The sequence below is a fragment of the Erythranthe guttata genome, chromosome 6 (assembly GCF_056151865.1).
Source record: "Erythranthe guttata isolate IM_541 chromosome 6, IM_541, whole genome shotgun sequence".
In the NCBI taxonomy this organism is placed as follows: Eukaryota; Viridiplantae; Streptophyta; class Magnoliopsida; order Lamiales; family Phrymaceae; genus Erythranthe; species Erythranthe guttata.
The window spans coordinates 2,649,868-2,676,019 of NC_142538.1; the positions used below are offsets into that span (position 1 = coordinate 2,649,868).

Sequence of the window (26,152 nt, forward strand, 5' to 3'; positions counted from 1 at the left end):
TACCCCTCAAATTTGAAAACATAATCATAACAGTCAGGGCCGGTCCCAGGGTTTCGGAGGCCCGAGGCGAGAAACGAAAACGAGACCCTCTTAATTACCAAATTTATTTTGACTTAAATTCTTAGGTTGCCAATCAACAAAGAAGAAAAGAAAAAGGAGGGAAATTAAAAAAATTAAAAAGAAAAAAAAAGAGGGAAATTAAGAATAAAATTAAAAAAAGAAAAAAAGTAAGAATTTAAAGGATCAATCAAGGAATCGAACACGTGACATTAAGAAACCTATGAGTCTGACTTAGCCAACTACGTTAAGGACAATTATTCATCAATAGTTTATCTCAGTAATTATATAACCGTTCCACAAATTGGAGGCCCTAAAAGTTTACAGTTTTTGGAGGCCCAAGGCGACGGCCTTGCTCGCCTTGGGCTTGGGCCGGCCCTGATAACAGTCATATATATATATATATATATATATATATATATATATATATATATATATATATCACATGGTGGCTGATCATCTGAAATTTCCAATCACAAACAATCCCCTTTTTGATTGGCTTCTTCTTCTGTATATTATCCGTCGTAAAACAAGGTTTGATTCACTTTGGAGTTATGGTGGAAACAGAGACGAAGAAGACAATTGCAAACCCTAGAGTGGAAATCTATACTTCGCCGCCGTTCGAATCGGTCCGCTTCGGCGGCAGCGGCCCCTGGATTCCTCATGACTTGCTTCCTTTACCCGCCCCTCCTGTTAGTACTCTCTCTCTCTCTCTCTCTCTCTCTCTCTCTCTCTCTCTCTCTCTCTCTCTCTCTCTCTCACACACACACACACACACACACACATGATTTTTAGCTGATTGATGTTTCATATAAATACAAATCCTGTCTTGACGTTTACCATCATATGAGAGAAAATAAAAACAATTTTCTGAGTCTATGTTCTAATTTTCGAGCTGTGACAATTTGATTAATAAAGTGCTTCAAGACTGTAACACATGTAATAAATTCTTGATTTTAGGGATGATGATGTAATTTTAATTAGTTGTTTTGCTCCTTATGATAAATATGCATTATATATAGCTCATTAAGAGTTTCGATTCTCGCAGCACGAAAACGAGGTTTTCGAGATGGACAGAATGGAGGAACAAGCAGTGCAATTGGAGATGGATCTGATCATTAAACACCACGAAACACTTCATGTCTTGAAAGAACTCGAAGCGGCTAAAAAATTCGTCGAGTCGTTAAAACTCAACTATTTGATTTCGCCGCAATGCCGTGTCAAAGCTCCCTACGAGAATTCAACTGCGGGGCCCGGTTCGATGTTTTTCAATTTGAATCGGGCAAAGACGAACCTTAATAGAACTTCGGTAGATCTTGCCGTGGTTCAATCATCACTCGAGTCTCTTACCAAGAAACTCCGACAGGATAAGGTTTTGTCCGAAACGAGAAGTAAGATGCCAACAATACAAGGAAATTTTGAGGCTGAGCAGTTCAAGAAGATGACGGAAGCTTCTAGATACGAGGTGATGAAGGCGATCAAAGACATCGAAAGTACAAAGAACAGTATTTTAATGGCGGAATTGAGGTTAAACGCAGCCAAGAAAATCGAGGAGGCGGCTAAAGCGGTTGAAGCTATTTCCCTTGCTAAAAAAGGGGGTCGTTTCAAAAATATTCCCGACGAAACAACTCTTTCGTTGCAAGAGTACAAAGCTCTTACTCAGAAAGCAAATGAAGCCCATTATCTTGAAATGCCTATTCTTGAGAAATTTGAGGAGCCCGTAACAGAAGACAAAGAATCCGAAAACGAGGTTTTATTCAAATCGAATTTTGAGAAATCATCGGACATTCTCAGTACGAAATCGGAGAGAGACTTGGACGATTGTTCGGAGAGGGAGCGTGTTTCTTTGAGCCAAATGCTGCAAGAAAAGAGTGGATTTTTATTACATCCTGTTATTATTACGAACCCGCCATCGGAAATGAAAGTCGAAAAGCGGTACTTTATACAGAGGAAGAAATTTGGGTTCATCCGCGTGCCGATTCCGACTAAGTCGAGCAAGAAAAAAGGTCAAATTGAATAGGGTCAAATTAGATAGATTTATAGTGTATTGTATTTCTGATTTACTCTATGTTTTTTGTTCTAATTGTTGGCTGCTTTGTTATGATTTCATTTGTGTGGTGTGTTGTGATATATTGCTGACTGAGTTAGTTATTTCAGTTAATGAAAGATAAAAATGCTATTTTGTGAACTGTATTATGTTTGGGCTTTTAACTAATTAAGAAGGCCCAATTAAACCAAAAGCCCAATTTAGAGTAGCCCAACTTAAATTGGGTTAAACCCAAACGATATTTAATTATAATTTTTATTATTATTTCTTAGTTTATTATAATTATTTGAATTTAATGACGTCATTTTCTTGGCATCTATTGATTTTGATGGGTCGAAGAATCCTAGGATTTGGCTAAACTAAGCAACCGATTAACCCTCATTAATTTTCTTTTCTTAGGCCTACTTACGATACATCATCTTCGATTACAATTTTACACGTCAAACCTTCCACGTCAACTCAAATGGAATTACCCAGACTACCCCTCTATCAGTATTTGATTTCTTCCCCAATGAAGGGTAATTTCGGTACTTGGAAATTACGGAGGTGTTTTTGGCGGCCATCTGACGTGTGCAGTTAAAGTGGTGTTCCCACATTCCATAAACGGAGACACGTGTCCCGTCTTGACAGGCCTAGTGCGCTTTTTCTCAACCTTTTGAGTCACTCGCGGGAAAAAAAGTTTCACATTTTAATTAATTGAAAAACCCCCGCCAGCGCTATTTATCCTCCTTGCTAAAATGAGCCCCGTACACCCTAGCACCCTAGAGAGCCCAGCATTAAAAAATGCGCCAAAAGGCGCACGTTAAAAAAATGCGCAGGCGCAATCCGCTATAATAAATGAAAATTAATTCCCAAATTGAAAACTCAATCGCTTCTTTAAAGGCGTAGTAGCTTTCAAGCTTCAATGGCGCACCGCCGGAAGCGGGTCCACGCAATCCACCGTGGTCCCGACGGCAGCGCCTTCCATAAATGGTTTTCTCCCCTTTCCATTAATTTCTTCTCTCTCTCTCTCTCTCTTCGTAATTTTTAAGACGTTCGTCGTATTTTCTGTTTATATCACGATTATAGAAATGCGATTCGATTTTTTCTTTTTTGATTTGCAGTGGGAGTTGTGGGATTTCAGTACCGATTGCTTTGGGTGATATGCACGAGTGTGAATTCAAAACGAAGGCGAGAAAAAAACTGAAAGTTCCATTGGAGAATGGTGACGTCACTGAGCAGAGTATACAGGATCAGCCCAGATCAGCTTTTCATTTTTTCATGTATGTTTAATTATTTTTATTTTTTTCATTAATTAATTTTTTGGGGGTTTTGTGAGCATGTTTACTTATTTGCATCATGAACCACTAGTTATTGAAGCTGGTAGTTATAGATTAAGGCCCCGTTTGGTTGACAAGATAAGATTAGTCAAGATAAGATTAAATAATCTAATGAGACCCAATTATTTTATTGGAGCTTGAAAGGTCCAACAAAAAAAACTCATTAAAAGGCAAGATAAGCCAAGATAAGCCATGATTATATAATTTTGGCGGGTCGACCCGGCAAGTTATTGAGGATACCAAACATCAAATTAAGTCCAACTATTTAGTTAATCATGGCTTATCTTGGCAACCAAACGGGGCCTAAGTGAATGGGTTTGAATTTAATTAATGTATTCACCATGTTTGTGTCTACTCTAATTATTAACAAAGTCCTCATGTTATTAATATTATCGAAAACGAGAACTCGCAAGTGAATCCCTAGATCGACTTGAAATGCACTTAGCCAGTCGAACTATTTTCTTGATTTGTTAAGGTGGCAAATCGATTACTATGCCGTAATTTTTTTTTAGGGAAGAATTTACGAAGACGTGCAAAGATGAAAATGAAGTTGAGATAGATAAGAAGGGATTCGAGACATGGAAGAACATGTCGGTTGAGGTATCGTATTGCATGGATTTAATTCTTGAAATTTCTATCTACTTATAGTTGTTGATTATTGAGTTGTGGTGTTTCGCAGGAGAGGCAACCTTTTGTCGTTCAAGCAGATAAAGTGAACTCAGCTTATGAGAAGCTGTTGCACAAAGAGGAACAAGAGATTCAATGGGTAATATTTAATGTTATAACATTAATTCCGTTTTAAAAATTTCAAGATTTTATCAACAAAAGTGACAACTCCATGCATGTTCGAACTTACTACAAAAAAGCAAGGCTTTTTTTTACAAACGGTGGTAATGAGATTGTTGTAATGTAGATTGATGACGAGGCCGATTCAGCTGAGGCTGGAAATCTTGAAGAGGTTTCATCATTTCTCTCACATTCTTCTTATTTCGATCTGCTAATAACTCCAACTGTAGTTTGACATAGGTTTTATACTTTTATTGTATTGAATCAAATGGTGTTTGAATTTAATTGCAGAATTACGAGGGCTGCGATTTATATTATGGTTCTGAAAGCTTTGACGGAATCGGGTTCTCCCTATCTGGATCACACTGGACCTTCGACTCCGAAGATCCGTATGCACTTTCCCTGTTCTCGGTTTTTTCTCGATTTAAAGCTAAGTAGTGTTTAATATAGATCTTGGTATTTAATTTGGTTTAATTAAAATTATGCGTATTTGTGTGTAGGTTTCGGCCGAGTTGGTTAACTAAGAAAGCTCCTTAAAAGATAGGAGAAGAGTGGTTATTCTTTGTTGCAGAGATACTTGGAGGCAAGTCATTTTGGCTAATTGTAATTAATTTAAATATTTATGGGATATGAAAAGGTAATTTGAAGAATTTTGTGCAAGATTTGTGATGTTCAGATTCTTGTTTTTGGAATCTATCTATGTAATTAATTAAGTTTTTTTTCTTTCTTTTGTCTTCCTCAACATGGAAATTATGGTGGACTAAATATTGAAAACGGGCCGAATGGAAGGCCCAAATTAATTTTAGTTATTTCGGCTAATCTAATTTGTAGGCCCGTTACATTGGTATTATGATTTATTTATTTTTAAAATACCCAGCTCTGCAAAACTATACGTATTTTTTTCATTTTTTAGATTTAGATTGAAATACTTATGTGGATATAATGTACTAGAATATTATAATTCCAAGAATAATTATTAAACTATACTGGACTAGAGTATTAGGTTGTTGAATAATTGTTTTTGTTTTTTTTTTCTATACTTTTAAAAAATACCATTAAATAAAAGGCCGAAACTTAAGAAACTTCTGAGACCGGCCCAATTGATTGAAAAGCCCAACTAAAAACAAAATTAATTGCCGGCCCAATATAAAGAGGCCCAAACCAATGAAACTTCTTAGCCCGGCCCAATTGATTGAAAAGCCGAACAATACATGCTTATTGATGAAAGTCCGTTTTACCCTTTCGGCATCCCCAGCTGGCTGTTGTAAATTATGCTCACTAGAAATCCCATCTAAGTTGCTAGCTAGTTGAGCGAGCCACTCGAGATATTCGCAGGACATTTAGATCCTTCCCTTCTCGAGTTATTATTAGCCGTCTGCTAGGGTTTAGTTTGATCTGAATTGACAATTGTACCCTTTTAAATCTCACGTGCGACGCACGTGAGTGTGATTCGGGCGAAAATTGAACAATTCCGGCAAATTTAGGGTATCGTGGCAACATTTTCCAAGTTTAAGTAAAAATTTGTAAATGTTTTTAGTCCTCGGGTAACGTGCAAAAGGCACTATAGTTTGGGGCAACGTGCCATTTACGCTTTTAATTATTTTCGATTTTTATTTTTAATTTTTTCAAAAACAAAATCTATTTTTCGATTTTTTTTCCGAAAAGGATATTTTTCAATTTTTTTTCAGAAAATACTTTTTTATTATTTTCGAAAAAAAAATAATTTTTCAAAATTTGGTTTCCATTTTTTTTTTCGAAAAATATATATTTTTTAATTTTTTTTGTTTTTTTTTATTTTGTTTAACTTTTTTTCGAATTTTTTATTTGTTTCATACCAATTTTTTTTTTTTTTTTTTTAATAATTCAATATGTCATTGTGATAATTTGATGAAACTTAGAAAGAACTTTGTCATTATCGTAATTAATCATAGCACAATAATGCTATTGAACCTCTCAAGATCCAATTAGTTATCTCTCAATAAGTAATGATCAAAATTATTTTAACTGGTCGACCCGGAAAATAATAGGGGCAAACCAAACATCAAATTAAACCTTACTATTTAGTTAATTTTGGCTAATCTCCCTCACTAAACAGGCCTTAGGTGACTCTATAACTAATATAAACTATACTAATTAATTAATAACTAAATAAATAATTAAATAATAAACTAATTAATATGATGCCAATTCCTTCATTTTTAAATGGGGATCACTATTTCAAATACTAACTTTTGCTTACTTGAATACCAAAAAAATAAAAAATAAATAATTAATTGTAAATTACTTTAATGCCCTTAATGAAAATTAAAACCCAAAAAATATTACAAATACTATTTTTCTTTCTTAAATACCAAATAATCAAAAACCTAAAAAAAAACATTTCCCTCCTCACTCACAAACCCCTCATCTCCTCCACCTCCTTCTTCTCCCTCCCCAAAAACCCTCCTAAAAAACCTCAAAACAAAAGAAATCAAAACCTTACACAACTTGCAAAATGGCGTCAAATGACAATAGAATAGTAGTTTACGAGCAAGGAGAACCCATTCAAGTATGTATTCATGTATTTTTTGAGCTAAAACATCGATTTTGAATTTTTTTTTTTTTTAAAACTCGCCATGTATTTTCGACACATACAGGTCGAAAATACCCTTATTTTTCGACATGTATGTGTCGAAAACATAACAATTCATATTTTATTAAGTTTCGACACCTAAGTGTCGAATTTTGATACAATTTTCGACACCTAAGTGTCGAAAATTAAAAAAAAAAAAAAAAAAAAAAAAAAAAAAAAAAAATTACACAGATCTAATTCGACAGGTAGCTGTCGAAAATTGGTTGAATATTCGACAGCTAGCTGTCGAAAACTCATCCAAATTTCGACAGCTATCTGTCGAATTATCAAAAATCCCATTTCAAGCTTTCACATTTTTCGACAACTATATGTCGATTTTTGATGAATTTTCGACATCAAGCTGTCGAAAATTCATCAAAAATCGACATATACAGGTCGAAAATTGTGAACGAAGAACCAACCCACGAATCTCAAATCAATGCTCAAATCGACTGAAATTAGATGCACCCATTACTAATTAACGATCATTTCTACCTAAAACAATCAAATCCTAATTACTCATATCAAACAATCAAATCCTAAGTAAATATTAAAGAAAAAAAATTCGAAAAAAATTATTACTTGGATGAATGAAACCGGAACGAAGAAGCGGCGGCGGGTTGATAACAATGGACAAAGAAGCGGCGGTGGCGTACGGTGGCATTCGGCGGCGTTCAGCGGCGGCGGCGGCGGCGGCGAGGTTTGGAGGTTTATTTTTTACAACAAAGGGATTTTTTTCTTTTTTTTTATTTGGTTTTTGATTAGGTAATTTCTAATAAAATTTGATATAATTGATATTTTGTATGAAAGGGTGTTTTTGTAATTTTCTTTTTATTTTGGTATTAAAGTAAGAAAAAACTGATAAATATGTACTCAATTTTGGTTTTAAACTTGGTAGTATTCAAATAAGCAAAAGTTAGTATTTGAAATAGTTGCCCCCTTTTTAAATATCGATTGTAGGTTTGAGATAGTTTGAACTTTGAAGGATACTAATCAAGAAGCACACGTGGATGTCCTATTGTACGAAGTTGAATTATCCGAAACTTTTATTTATTTGTTTTTATAGTCTAATTTAATAAAAATACCTTCTTGCCATAGTCACATCTATTTATTTTTGCTACCCCAAATTATTTATAAATTACCCTATTTAATATTACACTATATGATTATAATATATTTATAAAAACAATTATATAAAATAATTCAGCAATTATTCTTACCAATAAAATAATTTAATAAAAAAAAAAAAAAACCCAAACCAAACCCCACATAAAAAGAGCTTCTTTACTCGTTCCAGAGCTCGTGAACCCTTAAAAATGGAGAACGCTTTAAACTTGAGAAGCTCCTCTCTTCTCCCCCTCAATACGACGACGTTTCCTTCTCATCTCTCATCCAGAATAATATTCACGGTACGAATTCTGCTTCCAGTATCATCTCTTTCTCTATTGTGTATTTGTTATTGATTTATTGATTGATTATTCGCCTTGTTAAACCCCCTTTGGTTTATCTGTAACGAACAGAGGTTTAAACGCTCAAGCTCACTGCAACACCACCGGAATAATAATAATAATAATAATAATAATAAATCTGTATTAATAAGGAACGCTTTCGGGTCGGATGAAAATGGGCAGCTTAACGGGTTCCCCAATTTACCCGACAAAATTTTCACCCAAGAGGTGCTCTATTTTCATTTTCACTGAATTAATTCCTGGAATTTATTATCATACGAAATTGGCGGTATATGTAATTTAATGGAACTTAATTTGATTGATTTGTTTTCCAGGTAATTGGAGCTGAATATGGGGAAGGTTTCGAAACTTTTAGACCAGAAGGTCCACTTAAAGTTGATGTGGTAAGCCTTTCGTTTTTCGATTTCGCTTTTCGTGAAACTCGAGTTGTATCCGGTTTTTAAATCTTGTAGTGAGGATTTATAGTTGTTTTGTTTGTTTGGTGGTTTTTTTGTTAGGATTTTTTAAATGACAGAATGCAAGAAGGGTTTCTGCAAAGAATTCGCTACGCAATGAAGCCAGATGAGGCCTATGGCCTTATCTTCTCTTGGGATAACGTCGTGGTAATTTCTTGAATTTTAATATTAATTGTTTGCTATGCCACAAACTGTTTAATTCGCCATTCGTATGATACCGAAAACAGATATTGCGTTACATCTTTGAGATGAGCAAAAGTCGTGATATATGATAGCAAAATTATGCCGGTGAAGAATCTTATTTTAATTTGGGAACTTATTCAGGTGTAGAATTCTCGTTTTAAAGAGCATAAAGACATCATAATTCATATGTAACTTGTTAACTGACGAAATATCCCTTTTCATATGGATGAAGTCCGTAGCTACATACAAAATATCCATTTTCATATGGAAAGCGAGCTCTGTATTTCATAACACTTTTTTGGTCGTCACGTAGTTTCTCATTTAGATATTGTCTACAATAGCGTTTCAAAAAAATGGGCTTTTAAGACGAGTGCGCTTTAGTGGCGGACTTTATGATCATATTTTGGCTGAGTAAATGTAGATTCGTTTAATTGCAATTATTCAAGAAAGCCGTCAGTTATACCCTGAAAGGTTTCAGGCTCTCTTGTGTACTAAGTAATCTAAGATAACCAAAACTGCAGATTGATTTCGTACTCCTTCATCACATGGTTGGGTGTCCTTGTCGTTATATATGAAAAAATTAATTGTTAAGATAATAGATTAGATAAAGCATAAAGGGTTTCGGTTTTTTTTCATCCCTCAAATATGTATATTTTATTAATAATTAATGCAAAAGATTCCCTCAAGTAGTATATTTTGTCTTTACCAAAATAACGATTACTAAGTTTTCTGTTCTTTAATTGTGTTGCAGGCAGATACTCGAGCTTTAAAGTTGCGTGCATGGGAACAACTTGCATCTGAAGAAGGTCTGCAGCATTCCCACTTTTGGTTTCTGTTCATTTACTTCATTGAACAATCTTTTAATTCGATGAAATAGAAAATGTAATTTTTAATTCAATGGGATAAACGAAATAACTCTAGTGCCTCGGAGATTACTACTTGTTACGACTAAATAGTAATTACTGCGCAGGAAAGGAGATTCCCAGAGGTGTCAGTTTGAAAAGATTTTTACTATATGGCGATGTTGAACATGTCTTGCACAAGGTTCGTAATCCAACATGATTTACATTTCTTGCACGTTTTTTTTCCAGACACGTGTATTTTATTAAGACCTAATGTGTGTGTCTCTCTCTCTCTCTCTCTCTCTCTATATATATATATATATATATATATATATATATATATATATATATATATATATATATATATATATATATATATATATATATATATATATATATATATAAACAAGATATTAATAAATGGTTCTCGAGTATACTTTTATATAAATAAGAACAGCTTAACTTTTGACAAAATTTCTCAGGTGCTGCGCTGGGGGAAGGCTGAAGATGATATAGATAGACTGAAATCGAGGATCTCTCAGTTATATTACGACAATCTTGTCGATGTAAGTTGTTTCAATATATTTATTTGTGCATGTTTGCTTGTCTTAGACGGATGCAGCGATGAATATTCTCTCTCTATATATATGTATAATTTCCTTTTATTCTGTAGGTGTCGGAACCGATAGAAGGGGTAAGAGAATGGTTAGATGCTGTAGCTACATCTCGAATCCCTTGTGCAGTTGTTTCGAGTCTTGGCCGCAAAAACATGGTTGAGACTTTAGATCGAATGGGACTCAAGAAGTTTTTTCAGGTCTCTCTCTCTCTCTCACAACCACACACACACACACACAATATATATATACAAACTACGAATCTTTATGAAGATAGTTAAAATTATCTCTTTTTTCGAAATTGCAGGCCATTGTGTCTGAGGAAGACGGAATGGAATCCATAGCCCATAGATTCCTTTCAGCTGCTGTAAAGGTATGTTCAATGCAAAGAAAATTGGGAATATTTACGTGAAGAAATATACGATGGTAAAATAAACGAAACCCTTTTTTTCTTAATTAGCATAAGTTAATCGGCTTTTGAATTTGTTTTTTACAGTTGGACAGAAAACCCTCAAAGTGCGTGGTATTTGAAGACGACCCGAGGGGAATTACCGCAGCACACAATTGTACGATGATGGCTGTAGCTCTGATTGGTGCCCATCCAGCGTACGTTTCACTCGATTTTACTTTTCTCATCTCAGCATTTTTATTCATGTGTGAATATATATAAATGAAATAGTTCAAAAATGCAGGTATGATCTAGGGCAGGCTGACCTGGCAGTGGGCAGTTTTAACGAGCTTTCGGTCATCAATCTACGGAGGTTGTTTGCACACAAGGGTTCGACTTTTATGGAATTGGAAAAACAAGTAGAAGAGAAAACACCCTCGAGGAGAAAACTCACTATCGACACCATTTTCTGATTTGACACCTCATCAAATCTTGCATATGTACATTTGTTGTAATTAAGGGCTCATAGTTCTTATATATATTTTTTGGGATTTATCAAGAAATGTTTTTTTTAACATTTATGTGTATACAGATTGTACTGTCATGTTATTGTTAATCTGACATGTATGTATAGTTTCTTTTTTCTTTTTTGAAACCGTATATTATTAAATATTAATTGTATATAACGAAAATTAGAAGATTAAAATTTGTTTAATGATACGTATAATATTATTATGTAGTTTGGTAATGAAAGAATAATGAAATGACCCTTCAATCTCTGAAATTGCATGTACTACTGTCTAGCAGCTTTACAATCTGTAAATACTATTTTCTTTTTCTGAGAAGATAAGAGCAGTATATATAATAAAAAAATTATTGGTAAATTACGAAAATCTCCTTGAACTTAGGCTAAATTATGAAAAACACCATCGTCTATCATCGGTGTTTGTTTTCTTCTTATACCGGCCCCCCTTGTGGTGTGATTACCAAAATCCTCATCGACATTTGTAAGGGTAGAATCATTTTTCGGGGAATATTCCCTCGAATAAAAAATCACACCATAATGGGGCCGGTGTAAGACGAAAACAAATGTCGGGATGATTTTGGTAATTACAGATAAGTGAAAGTATTTTTATAATTTAGCTTAAGTTCTGGGAGATTTTGTGCCCAAAAATATTTGTTTATGAAATTGTTTTTTCATCAGCTTGTTTATTACACCTGTCAATGGGATATTTTTTTAGGGACGGAATTATGTGATCTGTCAGAAAGGGGGCACAAAATCTTGAAATTTAATAATAATAATAATAATAATATTTTATTTTATCTTAAAGTTAATGAGTTGGTTGTTTGATTTCGTGGTCTTGACTCTTGAAATTTGAGATGATAAACATTTGGGCAATGTTTGGAAGCGTTTTGGATCTTATTTTGATTTTATTTTGAGGAAATATGTTTTGGTGGAATAATTTGAGAATGAAAGTAATGTTTGTTTGTATTTTGGAAGGAGACAAAATACACTGTAGCAATCAAATCATGTTTAAAGGTGTTAGAAAAAGATATTTTTGAAGAAAAAAATTGAAAGGTGAAGTGATGTTTATTTGTTTTTTAGTGAAGACATTTTTTACTGTAGCAGTCACATCATGTCTGAAGGAGAGAGAAACTTTTGAAATTGTTTTGAGAAAATGATTTGAAAAGTGTAATAAATCCCATTTTGTTTTGGGGAAACAATGAAAACAAAATAAAAACGGTTCCAAACTTGGTATTTTCATTTTTCACTGTTCTTCATACAATTTTAAATGAATCCCTAATCATTTTTATTCTTTACTAATTAGCATGAATTTAGTGTGCTTGACGCTCTGATTATGACAACTTCCAAAAGATTAAACTAAAGTAGTATTTGATTGCAATTAATTATACACGTATACGTTCATAGAAACTTGTGCACAATTATTGAATGACCAGCTTTTTAAAGTTTTGGGGGACATAAATAATAAATATAATTTCCGTGTGGGGTTAAATAATTATTTAGAGCAAGTGGAGGGACAAGGTTTCAACCTTTTGGCACCAGCCACAAGATATAGCGGCAAACGTATACGGACCATATAAATTATTTTCTAAATTATGTGGTGTATAATGCACTACTCTAAATATTTAGATACCAAAATGCAAAGTCAATAGAGAAATTGACGTTTTTGGCTCTATTATATACTTTGTTTTAAATTCCCACTTCTCATTAACTATTGTTTTGATTTTCTTTCTTCATATTAATAATATAATATACAACTAATTTCAAACGGGTGAATATATATGTAGACTACTAATCTAATTATTCAAATAATTGTGGATTATATAATGTCATGATAGGCAATTCTTGAGCCTTGAGCCTCCAATATGGGTAGGCAATTAGTTTAAAGGGGCAATTTGCAAATATCTCTAAAGTTTTTTTTATTAATATAGTAAAGTTGTGCAAATCACCTGTCACTGTTACTGTTAGCTTTCATAAACAAAATTCCGTTAGAGAGACTATAGTCTAACGTCAAATCCATACGGCATACCGCCTTTTAGCAAAAAGATAAAATTGGCTTGTCCTTCATGTTATAGAAAATATTTTTTAGGGACTTCTAGCTAATTTTCTCTAATTTAAAAGGCTTAATTGTAATTATAAGATGAGCTCTAATGATTGATCATAAAAATAACGGAAATATTAGCGAGAGAACCAATAAGATCCGAATGAGATATTCTTTTCAAAATTTCAAACTAGTCCACTTTCAATCTAGTCCACAATTACTTTCCTTCTCATCCAAATTACCCCCTGTATCTAGTTTTCCGCACGTGTCGAAATTCTATTGGTCCATGTTCCTTGAGTACAGAATCACGCCAGTAATCCGCGATGCAGAGAAAAACAACCCCGAAATAGCAGGCCTCAGAACACACAACAACGGTACAAAAAAAAAAGGGGTCATTAGCAATACACCCCTCCTATAGATAAAAAATAGTGATATGTCCATGCCATAATTCTTTTTTTGTGAAAACCCCTTATAATATTTAATTCCAATTTTACCCTTCTACTACTTTTTTTTAATAATTATCTAATATTAACAAAATTCCTATTAGTAAGGAAACTAAATCCTGCACGTTTTTTATTATAATTATCTACTATTTACAAAATTCCTATTAATGAGGCACCTAAATCCCACCAATTAGGAATAATTAGTATAATTTATCTCAATTATTTATTTTTTGTCTCTTTCCATAATAATAATTTAATTCCTAAAAATGTGCTTTCAAATTCCTAAAAAAATGCTACCAAATCAAAAAAAATATATATTTTCGGATTTTTTTTTTTTTTATTTTTATATTATTTTTGGACTTTATTTAGCCATTTTTTATTTATTTTTATTTATAATATTTTTTAATAAAAATAATTTTTAAATGTTTTTTTATTTTTTAAAACAAAAAATTGAAATTTTTCTCTCCACAAGTTTGCAACCCGAATATGACTATAATTGAATATGACTATATGTGACTATATTAACTGTAGTCATATTCTTTCTTTACATTGTTGTTTTTTTTTTTTTTGAAATTTCCGATTATATGGCATAGTCATGTTTACCAAATCATATAAAACAACGAATATTCCCTATTGTTTACGAAAACAATCCAATCACTATCCACACAAAAAATCAATTTGAATCTACTTACTATAAGTCTACTTGAAAACGAGAAGATAGATTATATTCAACAATAGTCATATTCATATTCGGAAAATACATAAATAAGACTATAGTCATATTCGAATATGACTATAGTCATGTTACTGCTGCTGTTCAGATCTGGAAAAAAAAATCGAAAGAGAGAGTGGGGAACAAACAAGAAATTCATAAATCACTAATTGATGAATCAACAATAGTCATAATTATTAACAGAACAATGAGAATATGACTATTATGTGAGTCATATTCAGTAAGTCAGTAAGTGAGAATATACCCTTGCCATATCCATCAACGTTGTCAGTCATCGATACATCCCTCGCATTCAAACTGCACCACTTATCGGTGACAAAAGCCAACGAGGTCTTCATACACAAAATCACCCTGACATATTTTCACCCAAAACGAGTCTCCATACTTTAACACAATCATCAAGGTTGACGACATGCTGTGCAGCACTACACAAAAAAAATTCAGAATGTGACTACTATGTGACTACTTCTGATGAATAAATCTGCACTACTCTGTAAATGCAAAACACATGATATTATGTGAATTCAATTCAACCACAACAAACACATTGAAACTTACACTAACATATCAAGTAACGCAAAAAACAAATTACAAGCATTATCGCCAAGCATACCCTCGCCATATCCATCAACGTTGTAAGTCATCGATACATCCCTCGCATTCAAACTGCACCACTTATCGGTGACAAAGCCAACGAGGTCTTCATACACAAAATCACCCTGACATATCTTCACCCCAAACGAGCCTCCATACTTCAACACAATCATCAAGGTTGACGACATGTTGTGCAGCACTACACCAAAAAAATTTCAGAATGTAACTACTATGTGACTACTTCTGATGAGTAAATCTGCACTACTCTGTAAATGCAAATCACATAATATTATCCGAATTCAATTCTACAACAACAAACACATTGAAACTGACACTAACATATCAAGTAACGCAAAAAACAAATTACAATAAATTACACTAGCATATCAATTACCACAAAACGAACAACTAATTTACAGAGTAGTCACAACGTGACTCTGTGTTAAACGGAATAAAATTTTGAATCAGTAACAATCCTTTACACCAATTAAGACGACCCAAAAATAAACAATAAAATTCGGTTCTACGTACAGACATATCTGAATACACACACTACAGCCCAGCCCCCTTTACGAAACCAACAAAAATAAAGCAGCACCTCTAACCTTCAAACGCAGTTTCCCATTAACGAAAACCAACAAAAATAAAGAAGAATCTCTAACCTTCAAACGCAGTTTAACTCCGGCAACGAACAAAGAATGGTTGAATGGCGATGAAATCTCTATTCTCTCCTAATCTCGGCTGAACTCACGTCTGTGTATCAAAGAGAATCACGTCCGCCTATAATAAAGGGAAACGGTTATGGAAAGATATCGTGATTGAATATTTGATTTATTATAAAAAACTATTAATAAGGGTACTTATGTCTTATTATGTTTAATTAAGGGGGTTTCACTAATTAAGTTTGGGATGTGGGTTTGTGCAAAAGCCTTAAAAGTCAATTGGGTTTTACTCATAATAATTTCCATTTGAGGGGGGTATTGCATATTTCCCCAAAAAAAAAAACACAATAAATAACGTAAGATTTATTCCATAAATAGCTAAGATGTTCATAGTCTTGACAAATATACATACACCCACAAAATCCTCACAACTATTTTACCTCAACATTTCATCTCTCCTTTTCTTCCCAAGGATTCGGATCCGAACGAAGTTCTTCTTCCCCTTCACCCAAAGGTTTGAATTTTATTTATTTTTATTGTTTTCTGCAACTCCATTTCCGTTATTTAAGGTTTCTGTAGTAATCCCTTTTGAGGTTTTGTTTTATTTCTTGTCATTTTACTGTCTGAAATTAACAAGGGCTTCTGTTTTCTCATGGCAATTTTTATTTTTTTATTTTTTGCATTTTGATTCTTGAAAAGCTTGCATATTTATATGCTCTGTAGCCCCTTGTGATATATATTATGTCTGATTAATATATTTTATGGGCTTTTGGAATGTGTGATATTGTTTATAGGGTCCTTGTTGCAAAAATCTGATTAATTTGAGGCTGGATCTCAAAAATGGATGATAGCCTCTACCTAAATTGTAATAGATCAGGCAAAAATTTTAAATAACTTTTTTTTTGTTGCCACCTGAGATTTTGTTCTCTCCCTTGCGATTAATTGTTCGATTTGTGTCTATGAATCTTGATTGATGCTTATATGGAGGATCGAAAACATGGCTGTCGTCTTTTACATTGTTTGTGGATCAAAATAGAAAGATGCATCCCAGCTATTTGTCTAAGCAAGATCCTTTGTAGCCTGAGTAATCGATCGCTCGATTTTGTTGACGAGACAAATCTTGCTTATTAATCGATAGTTATATATAATATATGTGTATGTATCTAACTTTTGATCTGTTTAAATTTCAGAATCACCGATATCTTTGGGTTGATATCCAAGTGCCTGGGAATGCGGAAAGATGTATTCCATCGCTGAGGCTTCCTTCGTCACTGTCCACGGGATCGTGCCTCAGTCTGGACCAATCGTATTCGCCGTCGAAAATGACAGGCGTGATGAATATATCAACGGCAAAATCGAATTTTGCATCCGCAAGCAAAATGGGGCAACACGTCAACTCTCTCCAATTCCGCACGACCTCGTAAAAGGGTTGAGTTCTTTATTCATAAAGACTCAATCTTTCTAATTTATCGCAGCTAACAAAAGGACACGAAACTAGTGCTAGCATATAGCAAGGTTTCGTGCCTTAAAAAAATGGAGACGAAGGAGAAAGTATTGATGCAAAAGTACGAAGTTGGGAGATTATTAGGACAAGGCACTTTCGGCAAAGTATACTATGGTAGGAACCTTAAAACCGGAGAGGGTGTGGCTCTCAAGGTTATCGATAAGGAGAAGGTAGTAAAAGTCGGGCTAATCGATCAAACCAAGCGGGAAATATCCGTTATGAGTTTGATCAAACACCAAAACGTAGTGAACCTCCACGAAGTCATGGCCACAAAGACCAAGATTTACTTTGTAATGGAATATGCCAAAGGGGGCGAGCTTTTCCACAAAGTTGCAAAGGGAAGGCTTAAGGAAGACGTTGCAAGAAAATATTTCCAGCAATTGATTTCGGCTATTAGCTTCTGCCATGCGAGGGGAGTTTATCACCGTGATTTGAAACCCGAAAATCTTCTCTTGGATGAATACGGGGTTTTGAAGGTTTCGGATTTCGGTCTTAGTGCTTTTTCAGAGTCGAAGAGACAGGATGGTTTATTACACACGACATGTGGGACCCCTGCATATGTTGCACCGGAGGTTATAAGCAGACGAGGGTACGACGGGGCGAAGGCTGATATTTGGTCTTGTGGGGTTATACTATTCGTTTTGCTAGCGGGTTATCTTCCGTTTCACGATTCGAATCTTATGGAAATGTATAGGAAGATTTCGAGGGGCGAGTACAAATGCCCTAATTGGTTCCCGCCCGAAGTGAAGAGGCTACTTTCGAGGATTCTTGATCCTAATCCGAAATCTAGGATTTCGATTGCGAGAATTATGGAAAATCCTTGGTTTCGAAAGGGTTTGAACACCTCCAAGAAAGTGGGAGTACTAGACGTGGAGAAGCTTCCGGAACCTTCCGAGGTCGTCAACGTTGTCGAAACGAAGATGGAGTTGGCAAAACCGAGTAACCTAAATGCGTTCGATATTATATCTCTCTCGGCTGGATTCGACTTGTCTGGCTTGTTTGTGAGCAACGATGAGAAGGATGAATTTCAGTTCACTTCTGTAAAATCGCCTTGTACGATTTTGTCGAAATTCGAGGAGATTGGTGCGAATGTAGGGTTGAAAATGGCGAAGAAGGATCGAGGGTCTTTGAGGCTAGAGGGGTCTAATGAGGGTAAAAATGGAAATTTATCCATCGATATCGAAATATTCGAAATCGGGCCGGTTTTCCATCTAGTTGAGGTGAAGAAGTGTAGTGGAGATTCGATCGATTATCGGTGTTTGATGAGACGGGATATTAAACCGAAGATTGGGGAGATTGTTTGGGCTTGGCAAGGAGAGCAACAGCTTTCTAATTAATTAGTTATTAAGATTAAGCTTTATTATTAATTAATTATTAAGATTAATGTTGTTTATTGGAAAATGATGCTGACTTTTCTTAATTCTTTCTGCCTTGTAATATTTTGTTTCTTCTCACCAAGTGTTTTTTGTTCCTACCTATTATTGATTTGAAATTGTAACAATTTTTTTTTAAGACAATTTGTTTTGGTTTGATGTATTCTTTTTTAAGGATGTGTGTGTTTGATTTGATCTTCCTTTTATTATTTATACCTTCACTTGCATCATTTCTCACATTGGTGGGTAAATATCAAATTGTAAAATATTATATGATTAATGAGAGAAAAACAATATTTTATTAATAAATGATTACTAACTCTAAAATCAAATCGTATATAGTTGGCTGCCGATTTTTTCATTTAAAATAAAAAAAATAAGAAAAAATACAATTTTTGTGGCTTGGCTTCAATCATATCCAAAACTTTATATCCAAAAATAAAATAAAAATTATGCTCATAAATATTCTGCATGCATTCGCCATATATATATATATATATATATATATATATATATATATATATATATATATTATATATTAGTGGCCTCCATTAAAACACATATCCTCGAGGTGTATTTGTGATAGATTCCGACATCTTAGGATTTAAAATGCGTGTCGCTTGAACACTAACACCACCTTGATTGATTGTGGGTGAATCAAGTTCTAACTTATCAACATTGGTGTTTGTTTGATACCCTTCAATATGTACTTTTAAATTAGTGTATCCTAAATTGATCATAAATTTGTTATAATTAAAATAAATTAATCATGGTCGTTGGATCCAATAGGTTGAGCATCAAATAACTACTTGTCGAAAGTTGATCTTGATCGTTCAGCTTACGTACGGTGGATTGCATTGTAGTAGACTGAAAGCAAAGGTAGCAACTAACTATGTTGAGTTTAAGTATCAAAGTATTATATTAAGTATCAAATGAATATTTAATGCTCCATTTTGATATCTCCCATTGGAGTTGCTCTTAAAACTTTATTTATTTTATGGGGTCATTAGCAATACACCCCTCTTATAGATAAAAACTAGTGATATGTCCATACCATAATTCTTTCTTTGTGAAAACCCTCTAGAATATTTAATTCCATTTTTACCCCTCTAGTAAGTCACGTTTATTTTTTTATATTTATCTAATATTTTCAAATCCCTAATAATTAGGCACCTAATCCTCCTAATTAGGTTTAATTATTTACTTTTCCTAATAAAACTGCTCCTAACTAAAATAAATAAATAAAAAACAACCGCATCGTCTTGAATAACATACAGAGATTTGGTTTTCCCCCAAATCAAAAACCGGCAAAAAAAATCGAAACCCTCTCTTCCAATCTGCAGTCACATTCCAAAATCGAAGATATTTGATACAAAATCGTCCACACACTTTACCCATTAATAGTCGTATTCTGTAGTAGCTGTGTTTCGGTAGTGATAAACCAGTGAAGTTGAGTTGCGTAGTCACATTCGAATCTGGTTTCTGAAATGAAGAAGAAAGCGTCACAGAATACTATATGACTACTATGTGACTACTATGTGATTACTTCTGATGAATAAATCTGCACTACCTGTAAATACAAATCACATGATATCATGTGAATTCAATTCAACCACAACAAACACATTGAAACTTACACTAACATATCAAGTAACGCAAAAAAATAAATTAAAATAAAATTACAATCAATTAACACAAAACGAACAAAAGATTTGCAGAGTAGTCACAACGTGACTCTCAACGTGACTCTGTGTAAAAAGGTATAAAATTTTCAATCAGTAACATTCATTTACACCAATTAAGACGACCCAAAAAAGAAACAATGAAATTTCGGTTCTAAATACACATACACACATATCTGAATACACACACTACAACCCGCCACAATTACGAAACCAACAAATTAAAGCGGAACCTCTGATCTTCAAACACAGTTTAACTCCGGCAACGAACACAGAATGGTTGAATGGCGACGATATCTCTATTCTCACCTAATCTCGACTGAAATCACGCCTGTATATCAAGGAGAATTACATCCGCCTATAATAAAGGGAAACGGTTATGGAAAGATATCGTGATTAAATATTTGATTTATTATAAAAAACTGTTAATAAGGGTACTTATGTCTTATTATGTTTAATTGAGGGGGTTTCACTAATTAAGTTTGGGATGTGGGTTTTTGCAAAAGTCTTAAAAGTCAATTGGGTTTTACTCATAATATTTTCCATTTGAGGGGGATTGCATATTTCCCCTTATTTTATTTATATATCATTGAAGTTATTCCATTTGTTGGACTAATGAATAAGGCTAAAGGAATCCAAAACAAGGTCATATCTCATATCACAACTCTCCAAACTCATAATGCAATGCATCTAACTAATAATCATTGGTAATTAGGTAACACCCTAATTTATTATTCCTTTTGTTTATTTATTTTATATATATTTTTGTTTTATGGACTAAATTACTTGTGTTATTGCAATATGCCACCTCGTGTGCTTGGTCCACTTGTCTCAATTTCCATTAATTGTGAATCACTAATGGTGGCCACATGGCATAAAGAGAAAAAAAAAGTGTAACTTGTTTGGAGGGAACCCATAATTTGAATGATTAAGGGTAGCATCCTCATCCCCATAATATACCATTTTCTTTTTGCAAGAATTTTTATTGATGCAATTCCTTTATTTCAATCAATAGATATATTCTCATTTTTCATCAATAGACATACAATTGATTACTCATTTGCTTTTTGGAAAGGGTAAATTACACACTCCTGAGGTATGTTTAAATAACTTTAAGGTTTATGTGGTTTCGATAATTACACTCACCCCCTGAAATATAGTTAGAAACTCTAGTGGTGTAATGCATTTTATCCCAATAAAGTTCTAATGGACTATCACTTTTAGCTAGTGGTGGAAACAACATAGAGTTAGGGGGTGACATGGTTCCCCCAATAATTCTTAAATCACCCATAGCTATTTGTTGTATCCATCATTTCTTGAAACTAATAGTTCGTTAAAACTCTATCGGAATAACATATCTAATGTACTATCCCATTAGAGTTTATTACTATGTTTCAGGGGGCGAGTGTAATTATTAATACTATAGGATTTTTAAAGTTATTATAGCATACCTCAGGGAAGTGGATGTAATTTACCCTTATAGATATATAAACCCTAATTGGCAATAATTTGATTTATAATTGTGTTTATGAACTTGAATCCTTTTTATCATTTGTCTTGTTTGCTAATGGAAATAGTTTTTTTTCTTTTTCACTAATTACTTTCATCCCAACTCCCATAAAGAAGAAAGTGAAAAGGTGATTATGAAGGTTACCTAAATGAATATAATAGAGAGACATAAAAAAAGTTCTTATCTTGTTTCTGAAAAAAATCGGTTTTGATTGCTGATTTGGTGGTAGTTATTTGGAATTTGGGATTAGACGGTACTTTATATGCCACATCCAGCAAATGCTACATCAGATAGCACGTCCATGTGGATGTGTGGGTGTGTTTGTGTACTTATATATAATGAAGATTTACCCGATATATTTCACCCGACGTAGCATAGTATATAAAAAGAGTTAGACAAAGCAAAGTAGTATGAAATTTCTTGCTATGAAAGGGAACTATTTGATGCAACTTTATTTGCAACTTGTACACAATCATCACATCATCTTTCACTATGTGAAAAAAGAGGGCATAAGAGATTAGTAGTACTACTTTTTTTTTCCAAATATTATGTGAAAGTAACACAAAGGCTTCTCATAAAATCAAATACCCCACACCATCAAAGTGTAGAGCAAAAGAATTCCAAAATATTGTTAAATTAATGTGTACTTCTTATTGTGCCATCATTTGAACTGCATTTTCTTTAGACATTTCCTTTTCACTTTATTTAAAGTGAGTTAGGATTCAATGACACCTTCACCTCTCTATCTATGAATGATTGATGGTAGGCCAAAAAAAAAAAAAAAAACTAATTTCAATTACATTTTTAAAAAATGTAGAAAATTCGGAATGACAAAATATGTTCCGAAACCGTGATTTTTTTATTTATCGGAATTTGAATTTCTGATTTTTATTCACCTTATAACATTAAATGAATATTAAAAATTTTGATGTTATAATGCATTTTTTGAAGAAAAACATAATATATTTTTTTATTTGGAATTATTTCCATAAATTAAAATTGAATAGTAAGTCAATATATGTTATTTATTTTTGCGAGAGATGGTTAGTGCCTAGTGGGAGGAAATTACTTTTTTATTTTTTAAGAACTTCATGTAACAAGCATGATTAGTCGCATTAATATCACTTGACTAATTAAATGATTATGGTACAGTTTATTTAATTAAATAATTGTATTTAATTATTGCTCAACAAAATTATTTATCTTTAGCTTGTAACCACTAGTGCTAGTGCTACATATAATCGATTAGGTTGAATTGTTAGCTTAAATTATGATTAAAAAAAAGAAGTTATGGGCTCCTAGACCTAGTTAATTAATTTTTTGACTTACTGAAATAGTTTTAATTAAAAAAAAAAAAGAGAGATTATATTGCATGTGAAATTTGAACTATAATGTCAAATTAAGACAGGTCAGACTCACATTACACAAAAATTGTGACATAAATCTAAGTTTCAACTTTTGACCTAAATCATGAGAAAGCAAAATTCAGCACGTGTTGTTTGTGTTCAGATTTCGACCACTAGAGTTACAAAATAATTCGACCTACAATTTCTTTTAAGAAAGTCAACCCTAATATATAGACATTTGACTTCTAATATAAGAAAAAGAAAAGGTGCAACAATTTGTAATGCATATATATATATATATATATATATATATAAAATAAATTGAAAAATTAAAGTGACTCTAAAATCTCTGCAAAAGTGGGAAATAAGAGAATGAAAAAGCTGAGGAACTACGAATATAATTGGTTGGTGGTGTGTTTTAGTTTTTTTGGGAATTAGTTACTAGAAAAAGTAAAAAAATAAATAAATTATTGTGTAATGAGTTTAACCTCATAGTTTACTACTAATGCAGGTTTTTGTAATATTAAGCAATGTAAATTAATTTATAGTTGGTCAAGGGTAAGATTGTAATTTCAAAAGTCAACGGTCAAGATGATTAATTGTAGGCTAATATTAAAATTTAGAAGAACGAAGTCACATCATGAAATATGAACACTCTTCTTCGGTTATAAATTTGTGGTCAAATACATGTGGGCCCCATTACTAGATTGCTAGTTTTAATTCTACTGCATTTGTATTATTAAAATTAAAATTTGCCACAAAATAATTTCAACGGATTTGAAACATAAATTTAGCAATGTCCCCTAATTAATTGCTTTGGAAAAATAAATAAATAAATAAAAAAGAATTATGGGTTTGTTTAACAAAGAGCAAAATAATTGTAGTAAAGAGAAAGAAATAAAGAAGTATATATATATATATATAAATATATAATATAATTATAAATAAAATGAAATAGTAGAATAATAAAAGTGAAGTTAAAAAATAGCATATCACCAAACAATATAAAAACACCTAACCAAAATCAGTCCCATCCCGAAACCGCAATGGACATCGAATCCAACCCACCGCCGCCGCCGCCGCCGTCATCCGCCACGCAGTCCCCAATCAACCGCCTGAACTCCTACGTGGCGAAAAGCCGGGTCGGGAAACGCTTCAAGGTCAGCGAACGCAACACCACCTTCACCACCGAGCTCCGCGCCGGCACCGCCACGTTCCTCACAATGGCCTACATCCTCGCCGTCAACGCCTCCATTCTATCAGATTCCGGCGGAACCTGCTCCGTCTCCGACTGCATCTCACTCTGCTCCGATCCCACAGTTTCCCCCGCTGACTGCTTGAACCGCCCCAACCTCCGCCTCGTCCCCCCGGACACCTCCTGCAAATTCCAACCGGTCAACCCCGGCTACGCCGCCTGCCTGGAAAAAACCCGAAAAGACCTGATCGTCGCCACCGTCGCCGCCTCCCTCATCGGCTGCTCAATCATGGGGGTTTTGGCGAACCTGCCGCTAGCACTAGCACCGGGTATGGGAACCAACGCGTATTTCGCATACACAGTCGTCGGATTTCACGGATCGGGAAACATCTCTTATCAAAGCGCACTTGCCGCCATTTTCTTGGAAGGTCTAATCTTTCTACTCATCTCCGCCGTCGGCCTCCGCGCCAAGCTCGCCAAATTAGTCCCCAAGCCCGTCAGAATTTCTTCCTCCGCCGGCATCGGATTATTCCTCGCGTTCATCGGATTGCAGAGCAATCAAGGTCTCGGACTCATCGGTTACAGTTCCTCCACCTTAGTCACACTCGGCGGCTGCCCCAGCTCCGCCAGGGCGGCGGTGGCTCCGGTGATGACGTCAGCTAACGGCACACTTATGCTGATCCCCGGCGGCTCTGTTTCCGGCGAAATCCTCTGCTTGCATGGACGGATGGAGAGCGCCACTCTCTGGCTCGGCATAGTAGGGTTTGTTATCATCGCTTACTGCTTGGTGAAAAATGTGAAGGGGGCCATGATTTACGGGATCGTGTTTGTGACGGCGGTTTCCTGGTTCAGAAACACCAAGGTGACGGCGTTTCCGAACACCCCCGCCGGCGACTCCGCGTACGAGTATTTCAAGAAAGTGGTGGATATCCACAAGATCGAGAGCACCGCCGGAGCTCTGAGCTTCAAGAGCATCGGAGAACCCCACTTCTGGGAGGCGCTGGTGACATTCCTATACGTCGACATACTGGACACCACCGGAACCCTGTACTCCATGGCGAGCTTCGCCGGATTCACGGGCGCCGACGGCGACTTCGAGGGGCAGTACTTCGCGTTCATGTCGGACGCGTCGGCGATCGTGGTGGGTTCCCTGCTGGGCACGTCGCCGGTGACGGTGTTCATAGAGTCGTCGACGGGGATAAGGGAGGGGGGGAGGACGGGGTTGACCGCGTTGACCGTGGCGGGGTACTTCATGATGGCGTTCTTCTTCACGCCGCTGCTGGCGTCGATACCGGCGTGGGCGGTGGGGCCGCCGCTGATACTGGTGGGTGTGATGATGATGAAGGCGGTGGTGGAGGTGGAGTGGGGCGATATGCGGCAGGCGATTCCGGCGTTCGTAACCCTGATTCTCATGCCGTTGACTTATTCGATTGCCTATGGTTTGATTGGTGGGATTGGTACTTACATTGTCTTGCATTTGTGGGATTGGGTACATCAATTATTCAATAATAATAATAATAATAATAATAATAATAATAATATTAATAGTGGTGCTAAAGAGGGGGTATAATATTTTATTTTATAAGGGTATTTTTGGTATTTATTTATTTTTTTTAATTTGTTTTATTTGAGTGGTATCAAATGATTATTAGGGGAATAGGGATTATGAAATTCATGATGATGGATTAATAATCCGGGAGGTGTGACAGAATAATCAATATATATATCCCACTATTCAACCACATATGTGTGATGTAGGTAGGAAATATTAAAGG

At 34.5% G+C, this 26,152-nt stretch overlaps 4 protein-coding genes across 4 annotated transcripts; all 4 read left to right on the forward strand.

Annotated features, from left to right (window-relative positions):
* Positions 1-495: 495 nt before the first annotated feature.
* On the forward strand, positions 496-5,014 carry LOC105977831 (HMG-box (high mobility group) DNA-binding family protein). The gene is made up of 9 exons (XM_088818839.1): positions 496-749; positions 1,106-2,074; positions 2,985-3,076; positions 3,208-3,366; positions 3,936-4,023; positions 4,103-4,189; positions 4,337-4,381; positions 4,501-4,598; positions 4,710-5,014. The coding sequence occupies exons 1-9, from the start codon at positions 612-614 to the stop codon at positions 4,744-4,746; spliced, it is 1,713 nt and encodes a 570-aa protein (XP_088674965.1). The 5' UTR covers positions 496-611; the 3' UTR covers positions 4,747-5,014.
* A 3,056-nt stretch (positions 5,015-8,070) lies between these two features.
* Positions 8,071-11,426, forward strand: LOC105977830 (Haloacid dehalogenase-like hydrolase (HAD) superfamily protein). The gene is made up of 11 exons (XM_013003210.2): positions 8,071-8,229; positions 8,341-8,496; positions 8,604-8,672; positions 8,787-8,891; positions 9,679-9,733; positions 9,898-9,971; positions 10,252-10,335; positions 10,443-10,583; positions 10,691-10,756; positions 10,880-10,989; positions 11,076-11,426. The coding sequence occupies exons 1-11, from the start codon at positions 8,137-8,139 to the stop codon at positions 11,242-11,244; spliced, it is 1,122 nt and encodes a 373-aa protein (XP_012858664.2). The 5' UTR covers positions 8,071-8,136; the 3' UTR covers positions 11,245-11,426.
* Positions 11,427-16,101: 4,675 nt separating this feature from the next.
* Positions 16,102-18,803, forward strand: LOC105977598 (CBL-interacting protein kinase 18). Its single transcript, XM_013002921.2, has 2 exons — positions 16,102-16,281; positions 16,958-18,803. The coding sequence occupies exon 2, from the start codon at positions 17,301-17,303 to the stop codon at positions 18,606-18,608; it is 1,308 nt and encodes a 435-aa protein (XP_012858375.2). The 5' UTR covers positions 16,102-16,281; positions 16,958-17,300; the 3' UTR covers positions 18,609-18,803.
* Positions 18,804-24,141: 5,338 nt separating this feature from the next.
* Positions 24,142-26,119, forward strand: AZG1 (AZA-guanine resistant1). Its single transcript, XM_013002920.2, has one exon. It carries the CDS (start codon positions 24,229-24,231, stop codon positions 25,945-25,947), a length of 1,719 nt encoding a protein of 572 aa, XP_012858374.2. The 5' UTR covers positions 24,142-24,228; the 3' UTR covers positions 25,948-26,119.
* The last annotated feature ends 33 nt before the right edge of the window (positions 26,120-26,152 follow it).